General features: G+C 42.9%; 2 protein-coding genes across 2 annotated transcripts; both read right to left on the reverse strand.

Moving 5' to 3' along the window:
- Positions 1-430: 430 nt before the first annotated feature.
- On the reverse strand, positions 431-7011 carry LOC124322589 (wiskott-Aldrich syndrome protein homolog 1-like). The gene is made up of 3 exons (XM_046784289.1): positions 6856-7011; positions 6326-6790; positions 431-616 (listed from the first exon to the last, which is right to left on the reverse strand). The coding sequence occupies exons 1-3, from the start codon at positions 7009-7011 to the stop codon at positions 431-433; spliced, it is 807 nt and encodes a 268-aa protein (XP_046640245.1).
- Positions 7012-7084: 73 nt separating this feature from the next.
- On the reverse strand, positions 7085-8366 carry LOC124322748. Its single transcript, XM_046784299.1, has 4 exons — positions 8062-8366; positions 7869-8004; positions 7600-7825; positions 7085-7521 (listed from the first exon to the last, which is right to left on the reverse strand). The coding sequence occupies exons 1-4, from the start codon at positions 8364-8366 to the stop codon at positions 7085-7087; spliced, it is 1104 nt and encodes a 367-aa protein (XP_046640255.1).
- Positions 8367-10041: the final 1675 nt, after the last annotated feature.

The raw sequence follows: 10041 nt of genomic DNA on the forward strand, positions 1-10041 counted from the left end.
AGCACAAAACCAGGTACCATAAAGCACTTCTTGGTGTATATCAGGCCGTCCCTCCAAAATTTTGACGACGTTACACACCAACTGTTTGCGTCGGAGGTCCTTTCGCTCGCTCTGTTCTCGATAGACACGAATGCCCATAACCTTCTCTGGTTTAGCCCGACTACAAACAGTAGGGGTGAAGAGCTAGAACTCGCCGCCACTGCCGCATCCTCAACATAGCAAACATAAAGAAACAGACCTGGATTTTAATCTGGCCGGCACAACTTTTGTCGATTCAACTGTTCACGGCGACCCAAATTGCGAATCAAATCGAATCAAGTCCGATCAAGCGAATCGAGACCGCGAATCAAGCACTCACTGGCGATTCCTACAACTCCCTTCTCTCTCAGATCACCCTGTCATCTGTCACACAAAAAAGTCACAAAAAAAGTCAGCAACAGCGAGAAGGTCCCAAAACTTCTTTGAAATTCTCAAACCGTCCATCCTCAACATTATTGTTGAGATAGAGGCAATCTTCGTGGCCATAGTAAAATGCACCAGAGCCGAGGCGACGCCAGTCGTAAAAACAACGGCCGATCGGTCGATCAGTTGCCATAGTGGTCTCGCGAACTTTGCGCTTTACGCACAAAGACACACCAAGCTTACAAAATATGGTCCAAATCACAGAACGACCACGACAAACAGAAAATTCCGAGCTGCTCAGCAATTATCAGAGAAACGACGAGCTAAATCCCTAGCATAGAAAGAGATAAAAAAAACTCGTCTCCGAGTGAGCTATTTGCAGCAATAAAATCTGCCAGCGGTAAATATGAATCAGAAGGGAGCCCTGCTATTCCACCATCAATGGCCAAAAAATCACAATCCCAACTGATATCCTAATGCACTGTGCTTACCATTTCTTCCCAAACTCCAAAAATCGTCCTGTCACCAACTCACTGAACTCTTAGTAAAAAATCATTAAGCAAAACCTGGCCACATCAAAATCCCCCACATTCGACTGGAAATTCGAGAAGGCAGTCTCGTCCTTAAATCCCAAAGCTGCGGCTAAATCTGTTAAAATATCAGCTGATTTACTTCTTCTCTCCATGCCAACGATTCGTTCGAGTCTCCGTCTCTTTTTTAACGCCTGTCTCTCTCTATGCTACTTCCCGACTCCATGGATGCCTCCATCCTTTGCAAGCAAAACAAACAAGATTGCTCTCTCCTTCAGAGCCTAAGACCCATTAGCCCCATCTCCAGCTTTATCAAACTTCTTGAAAACATTTTGCTGAACCGCCTTAACTGGTTTGCCTCATCGTTAAATTGGCTGAGACAAAATCAACATAGCTTTCGACAGGGCGCAAATCCATCGAATCAGCACGCTTTCGCTCGTTTCGTTAATTGAAAATAGCTTCCCGGGTAAATTACACACGGCCTCTGCTTTTTTAGACATTAAGAGAGCTTTCAATTTCAACAGGAACCCACCATCATTGTGACACTAATAAAGCGCAAGTGCCCTTACTACCTTTGCTCAGCCGTTGTCAGTTTTCTTGCCAACTGTATGGCAACTTTGTCAGCTAACGACGCTAGTCTAGAAGAACCGGTAAATCTCGGATGTCCGCAAGGAGGTGCCTTATTACCTTTTCTTTGGAATCTTACGACATCATACGTAGCTCTTTCCCATTTCATGTCCACAGCTTATGTGGAAAACATAAACCTCGCAACTCAACACAAAGACCCAGGTATTGCCACGAATCAAATTCAGTTAGCAGTCGAAAGAGTGAGCGACAAGTTTGCAGAAGTCAAGCTCCCTGTTCAACATTTTTTCCAAAAAACGTAATCCCGTCTCCCACTTGTCTCTGTCGACCAGGAGTTCGAGAAATTTCCCCCCTCCAACAAACTAACTTTCTATCGGACTCTTAATTGACCCCAACTAAATATGGCTTCCCTATTAATTTACAAATGCTCCTTGGCCAAACGAGCCCCTCTTCTTTATTAGTTGCTGTGTTCGTCTCTCATGGAGCTTTGATAAAAAGCGTCTTCGTTTTCTCTATAAAATCGCAATTGAGCCAATTCTATCGTATAATTGTGCCGTATGGATATTGGTCCTTCGAACCAAAACGGCGAGAAAAAAATATGATCGTTTCAACGTCAAGTCTCTCTGCTCCCAACTAAAGCGTTCAAATCCACTCCCAAAGATACTCTGCTCGTCCTCTCAGAATCCCCTAGATAGATTTAATTCTTACCGAACTTGCCGCCTTCCGCTTCTTAGCAAAGCAAGAGAACGTAACTTTCCCCTCATGTTCGGTCTCCTTCATAACCATCCCCTTCCCAGAAATTCTATCAATACCCGCACAGAGTCAAACCTCCACGCCTGTCTTTGCCTCTACTCCACATTGGTCTTACAACTTAAAAATCCATCGCTTAAGAAATTCAGATCCTATTCCTCTTACCTCTTTCTGGGTAGGGTACATCCTAATCTACCCAATCGTCTCGTAAGGTAAAAACAGAAAAGTCTGCGGATATGGTGTAGTCACTGCCGATCACGCCTCGATCAAATCAATCACCCATGTCACGCTACCGCGCAGCATCGAAAGGCACCAGGCCAATTCGCTCGCAATCATCACGTAGACTAAAAAAAACGGCTGCATCGAGCCTCATGCTCTTAAACATTCAGTCGCAGAACGATATTTTCTCTGAAATAAACGCTGAGGCAGAGGATAAGAGCAATGCTCCGTTCTAATTCTATCCCAAAATCGAACACCGAATGAAAAACCTCCCAAACAGGAGCTATCACCAGATTATTTCCCCCTACTTCTTCTCTGCTAACGCCATACGCAACAAGGATAATAGTCATCTAACGATCAAGATTCTGACAGGTCACTCTCGCCTCAACAGCCATCAACATCGTATGGGATTTATCCAGCACCCAACTTGCTTATGTGGAGCTACAATCGAAACGGTCCAACATTTCCTTTTCTCCTGTACGACCTTCAACTCACAAAGGACGAACTTCACTCCAGCTCCGACGGTTTGGCCACCTTTACTGTCCGCCATCAGTCAATCCTAACTTCTTTGGGCAAGCATGATCTGTATCATCAAGAAGACTCGCCGGTTGGCCAAGCCATCAATAGTCTCATAAAACATAACTACTCTTATTCCTCATCACCCCTTCGTCATTTGTTATCAATCGATTTTATTTCTATCTTTCTATCGGGCAGGGGGCGAGGATAAGAATTGGATTGGAAGCTGCATCTTTAAACGGTGGTATGCTCTCGCAATCTTTCTGCCGATCTATGGCTGAGCTGCATCCAGATGCGGAGAGCGATGGATGGCGGAGCTCGCTTCTTCACTCCATCTTCTCATTCCATGTTTCCGTCTTCACAGTCTCAATTCTGCCCCCCTCTCTTCTTTGCTTCTTTTTATCCTTGTGTGTTTTGTTCTGTATTGTCTACATCCAAATTTTCGGCCTATGTCATATCTCTACCTCCGACTCTGCATCTATGAACGGTGGTATGATTCTAGGGGCTCTCCCCGCCATTCCTAGAAGCCTGAATTTTGGATTGCTACTGCTACAATTCATGAGAGGTATTACATAGTTGATTCTCGTAGATAAAACCCTATTTTTGTGCTGTGCAAATTGCAACATTTTTTGGCGTATTTAAGTAAAGTTTTTGTTAAAATCCCGGCCCCTACAAATAGAAAAATTTGTATCTGAAAAGTTGGGGCCGGATTGATAGGCATAAAATTTTAGAACAAAATAAATTTTTAGAAAATGATGTATTCCTGAAGTAGTAGGGGAACTGGGGGTGGGAATACCAGAGATAAGGAGATGCGCCACTCTGTGTAAAGTCCAGCAGTCGACATTTTTCCCCCTCCCCCTCCTCAGACGACGAATTCGACTGCGCTGCTCCTTTCGGCGAGCTCCGGAAGCTTTGCCTTACTTGGCGGTAGGGGCGGTCCTGAAGGTAGAGAACTAATGGGAAATGCTTCCGGAGCTCGCCAAAAAAAATCATAGTGAAATTCTTACAAATACACTAATTTTAGAGAAAAAAAACGAGGGCTGTCTTTTCATTTTATTTACAGCTCATCTTTTGGTATTATCCAAGCAGTAACTCGTCAAAAATTTACATAATAGATAAAGATGCTACTTCATTCATTCCGGTGTACAAAATTTACGGATTATGGTTTAAGAGGTGTGAACGAATTAAAAAGAAACTCTCGTTGGGGGGTTCAAACGGACGAAATCCATTTTTTATTGGCGGAGCCTAAGTTGTGTGGAGGAATAGTTTTTTGCTAAGAAACTTTGCGCATCAGGCGCAGAATATTCGAAATGGATTTATAGAACATATTTCAAGTTAATTGAGTATATGAATGAGGTCCAAAAGTGTTTTCTGCTTTGATAAAATTTGTTTTCTGACAATCGATAAAGAATCGATCATGCGATATCTAAGATGCTCCTCCCACTTCTCCATTTGATATAGAAATTGTTAATTCCTCCTCAACTTCATTTTTTATTTTTCTTCATGTTATTTTTTGAAATTTAAGCTACGCTACAATAGATGTTCTATTGATAAAGTATTTAGAGAAATTTTTTCAACCATAAATAACTAGAAACATTAATTGGAATTAACCATGTCCAGTATGAGACCCTAGGTTGGATTTTTAAAAAATTTTGTGAAATTCAAAAAATTAGCCGAACTATTTTATTTAGAGACTTTTTATTGTTTGTTGGTAAAAAATTCAAATTTCGCGCCACTATTTTGCGGCAAAAACGACTACTTTTTTCAAGAGATATTTCGTGTGTAATCCAAATAATCTTTCGATTTCGACCGTAACCAGCTTGAATTTCATCATATTAGCTTTTAATTTATGTATAGCTGGATTCCATATTCTTTTGTAGTCATTGAGAAAATTGAATTCTTGCATAAGACTAGCAGCGCCACAGTGGAATTTCTCATAAGAAAAGAAAAACCACTACATTTTTACAGTTTTCTTGAATTTTCTCAGTAAACTAATAAACATTTTTTTAATCTGAACATTTTCTTAAAGCTTATTATCTGCTAAAAAAGACCTCTTATTTAAAAAAAATAGCTTGTGAGGTACAGATTTTATTGAATAAAACCTGTGACACGTAACAACTTTTCCACATTTTTTCAAGACATAGACGAGCGGCGGCAACTAATGGTTCAGTTTTCCCCAAATTTTGAACATAACATATTGAAACATAGATAAATAAAATAGCTCGGCTGATTTTTTGAATTTAAAAAAAAATTCGATCCAACCTAATGGGACTAGCGCTCCCACTCGAATCAATTCCCGTCCAAAATCACAATTCGAACTGAATTGATTTTTTGAAAACGCAATTCGAGTTGAATTTGAATTGATTCAAATTGCCAGAAACTCAATTTGAATCCATTCGAATGGAATTCGAATCGATTCGAATGAAATCACGAAAAATTCTAAAAATTCTAAGAACCGAAACAGTACCCATCCCCTTCGTTTATCGAAACGAAGAGGTGGCACATCTAGCGGTCGAAATTGAAACTAAAAATATCCCAACTTTGCAAAAATTTTGTCAAATTTGACACGAATTCACCCAAATATTCGTGAATATTCACAATGAATATTCATGAATCTGGAAATGAATATTCAGGTAAATTTCCATGAATATTTACCCAAAAATATTACAATTCAAATGAATATGAATTTTGAATTTTCCAATTCGAGTTGAACTGAATATTCGAAAAATCTCAAAAAACGCAATTCAAGTTGAATCGATTCGAATCAAAGGCAATTCGGGTGGGAGCGCTAAATGGGACACCCTTTGTCCAGTTTTACCCCCACATTTTTCCTCAACAACCATTTTACCCCTTTTTTGAAATTTATTAACTCGTAAACTATAAAACGTATGGCGGTGAAAGAATTACCTAATGTTATATAAACAACGCTCTTTACACTAATATAATTTATTTTAGCATAACATTGTTACATACTGAGTTACAGACAAAACAAAGTTTTTGTCCTGTATGACCCTGCTCTCCCCTATATATTTTCGTTTATCTTTCAGAACTTCAGTTACATTTTCACTGAACCATTTTTAAGTTAAAAAAACTTCCCACTTCTGTAGTAACCTCGGCTGTCCCAGTGTGACTGAGGCTAGGCCACTTTGTATTAGCTCAGCATGCCACTAGTGGCGCTAGTAGATATACAACATCTTTTCCTTTCACAAACACGACAATACGGAAAAACGAAGGACAAATGCAACAAAGAGGCAGTAATAACTGACCGTCACAAAGAACAAAACAACATGAAACTGGCAATTTTTTTTTATTGGAGCTGCTACTCTTGTGACTTCAGACGGTTCGGCTGGAGCTGGGCTAGTCGATTCGGCCGCTGGTTCTGCTCCCAAGTTTTCATCTGCCACCTGCCCGGCCGGATCAGGAGGGCGAGCTGGACTTAATGAGACGGACCGTCGCTGCTCTGACAATAAGGCCTGACGTTGCTCTGCCAACCTGGAACTACTCCTGGAACTCGATGTCCAGATTTTGGCCGTCCACGGCTTGCGAACGACTTGACGAGGGGCACGAACAGAATGTGCAGGGAGGGACAGCACCCTGACAGGTGGAACCGGCGGCAGAGCTGGTGGAACCGGCGGCAGAGCTGGTGGAACCGGCGGCAGAGCTGGTGGAACCGGCGGCAGAGCTGGTGGAACCGGCGGCAGAGCTGGTGAAACCGGCGGCAGAGCTGGTGAAACCGGCGGCAGAGCTGGCGGCTGAACTACAGCCTGTGACTGCGATGACACAATAGGCTATGGCAAGGACAGGGCCGGAAATGAAAACACCGACTGCTGTCTGGGAGAAGGTGTGTTAAGACGATTTGGCTACTGTTGCTCAGCTGATGATTTAGGGAGAACTGTTGACTGTTTTTGAGCTGTGGCCTTTGCAGGATGAATGACAGGATCTCCCTTATAGCAATTAATGGCTCATCGATTTCTTCTAAAATCTCGGCCAGCGAGAGTTGTGACGACATAATAGTCTGGCGGTTGGCATACCATCTTGACGTTTCCGCGTACCCAGTTTTTTCCTAAACGTACTCTGACTGGCTAACCGATCGTTAGAATGGAGTATCGAGACGGACGAGCTGCTTTTTTATGAAAGGCCGCCGACACTTGACGACGCTTTAATTCTGCAGCTACAGCTCCCGATGAGACGTTTTGATGCCGTAGGAACTCCGACAAAAATGGCAAACTTCCTCGTAGATTCCGTGATTGCAACAACACCGATGGGGACGGCAATCCACCTCCAACAGGAGTTGAACGGATTGCTCGGAGCGTTTCCTGGAGCGTGCGACCATCCTCCATAGACTTGATAAACGCCGCTTTCACTGTTTGTACTGATCTCTCCGCCAGACCATTTGACTCTGGATCAAATGGACTTGACGTGACATGGAATACGGCAAGATGACGAGCAAACGCACGGAAGTCAGCGCTGCCAAAGTGTGGTCCATTATCCGGCACCAGCACTTCCGGCACTTCAAAATCTGAGAATATTTTATCTAATTATTATATTGTGGCCGCACTTGTAGTAGAGGACATTTCGATGACATTGGGCCATTTACTAAAGTAGTCAACAGCTAATAAATAGTCTTTACAACGTAACTGGAAGAAATCCGTCGCCACACGTTGAAAGGGGTATTCTGGAACTTCGACCGGATAATGCTGTTGATGTGGATTTTGGTGACGCCGCTCAAATTGACATATACGACATCCAGCTACAAGGTTGCGTATTTCTTCGACATATCCTGGCCAGTAGGCAACTGACTTGGCTCTTTCGAGACATTTGGACTATCCAAAGTGGCCATCGTGAATCTGCTTTAACATGTCTGACTGCAGAGAGACGGGAACAACTATCTGATGTCCACGAAGTAGCAGACCTCCAGCTGTCGATAAACTGGCCCTTTCCGACCAAAATGGCTTTGCCGGCACCGGGCAATCTCGCTTGTGATTGGGCCACCCATTTTCCACTAATCCAACGACGAGCTGCAACGTAGGATCACTCTGAGTTAATTGCCTTATCATACTTTTCTTTAACCGTTTCTTCTGGGATGACGTAGCTGAGCATTGCGTGAACATATTCTTCGTTTATTTGCGACTGATCCGTCGCATATTCCTGAGTGTCTGGCGCTCTGCTGAGCGTATTTGCCAGAACGATTTCCTTCCCTGGCTTGTAGACGAGTTGATAACTGTAAACCTGCAGCTGTAGTCGCATTCGCTGGATTCGGGGGGAACACAATCCAATTGGCTTATCCACCAATCCAACCAGGGGCTTGTGATCAGTTTCTACTGCCACCTGATTTCCGTAGACGTAGTGATGGAAGTGTGTCATGCTGAACTGCACTGCTAACAACTCCTTTTCGATTTGGGCATAGCGACGTTGTGTGTCCGTCAATAACCGGGACGCGAACTCAATGGGTTGACCGGCTTGCAGCAGTACAGCTCCAAGGCCATATAAGGGGACGCGTCGACTGAGACCGTCACCGGCAACTTCGGATCAAATAAGCGCAAGACGGGCGCTGTACTCACAAGTTCTTTGACGGATTGTAAAATGAGGGCGCTGCTGCTGTTCCACACCCACTCAACGTCACTTTTTAACAAATCACGCAACGGTTTAGTTAGAGGTGACAAGTGTTCACAAAACTTTGATAAATAGTTCACCATTCCTAACAGCCGCTGTAATTCTTCTTTGGAACTCGGTTCTTTGAACGCCTTAATGGCACTTACTTTGGCGGGATCCGGCTTTAATTTTTGAAAAGAGATTACATGACCGATCCATGGGTCTCAGGGAGGAGAAACTTGCACTTACTAGCATTAAGCTTGAGGTTCACTTTTACACAGCGATCAAATACTGCTGCCAAACGCTGGTCGTGTTCTGCTCGAGTCTCTCCCCACACGAAAAAATCGTCTAAATAATAATAATACTGCGATCCGTCCTAAGGACGTAAAAATTAGACGTCCATTTGACAACAAAAAATTGAAATCCAATGGATATCCCTAGTAGCCTAGTTCCCAAAAAAAGGGACGATACGTCGTTTGGACGAAGGGACTAACCTTGGATATTTTATGGGTATCATGTGCTAGCAGGGAGGGGGGGGGTAAAAAGTATGCCACAAATTTCGAAGGAAATTTTTTTATAACCTACGAGAAATTCTGACATTCAAATAAATATGACGTATATTTATTGGTACTGTAAGGTTTTTGCCAGTGTTTTACTTCTTTACTATTATGTTACAGAGCGAGTCTTAACTAAAGGAAGAAGCGACTAACAACCAAGTGCATTTTATCCTAAGACCCCTTCCAAGGGAACTAGTAACAGCTAGCATACCCGCGCGTGAACAAGGAAGGGCACGGAAACCGTAGTGCGAAATTGAGGTCGTGGTGGTGTCCCAACAGATGCGCTTAGCGGTGTTGATCTGACTTGTTGGTTGCACTCCTTCCCAGTGCGTCCATCCTTTAAACTGCGCGTATGTGCCTTGGGTAAGTGTAGGTACGCCACTTACTGGCCGTTGTTGCTGTCGCCCTCCTGTGGCTAGAACCAGCGACTACTACTTGATACTTCGATACTTGATACACCAAGTAAATTCCCAGATACTTTAAGTTCTTGGAAAAACGACGTTCTATGTACTCGATAGAGTTGATCAGTTCTTCCTCCGCTAGAAATTCGCGGATGTAAGCATAGCTTCTTTAAATTGCTTTAGAAAATCCCGCTAGAAAATAGCAAAAATAGCAAGGTGCTGGGTTGAGGTGCTACTTATGGCACTAACAGCGTGCCACAATTTAATTCTTATTTGGTTTACAAAATGCTAGGCAAGAATTAAAATTACGATCCATCAAAACCATATAAGAATAGGGTAATCAAAATAAATGCGATCCACGACTCAAGTAAACCGAAATCCCGGCGCGCCTTTTAGATCTACAGACATCAAATAGGCCCTCAAATCTAGTCAAAATGAAGGCTAAGAGATAAGAGCTTCTGCTCGTTTCCGCAAGGAACGCGGAGGAGA

Source organism: Daphnia pulicaria, chromosome 1 (assembly GCF_021234035.1).
Source record: "Daphnia pulicaria isolate SC F1-1A chromosome 1, SC_F0-13Bv2, whole genome shotgun sequence".
In the NCBI taxonomy this organism is placed as follows: Eukaryota; Metazoa; Arthropoda; class Branchiopoda; order Diplostraca; family Daphniidae; genus Daphnia; species Daphnia pulicaria.

Bases quoted from the DNA above. Each gene is read 5' to 3' on its own strand.
- LOC124322748 (XM_046784299.1), bottom strand. From the start codon at position 8,366: ATGACACACTTCCATCACTACGTCTACGGAAATCAGGTGGCAGTAGAA. The intron at 7,826-7,868 runs GTCAGACATGTT...CACTTTGGATAG, and splicing joins GTTGTTCCCGTCTCTCTGCA to TCCAAATGTCTCGAAAGAGC. The intron at 7,522-7,599 runs GTAAATGGCCCA...AAATATTCTCAG, and splicing joins ATTAGCTGTTGACTACTTTA to ATTTTGAAGTGCCGGAAGTG.
- LOC124322589 (XM_046784289.1), bottom strand. From the start codon at position 7,011: ATGTCGTCACAACTCTCGCTGGCCGAGATTTTAGAAGAAATCGATGAG. The intron at 6,791-6,855 runs GTCTTAACACAC...TCCTTGCCATAG, and splicing joins TGAGCAACAGTAGCCAAATC to CCTATTGTGTCATCGCAGTC. The intron at 617-6,325 runs GTAGCAGCTCCA...TTGTGCGTAAAG, and splicing joins AACCGTCTGAAGTCACAAGA to CGCAAAGTTCGCGAGACCAC.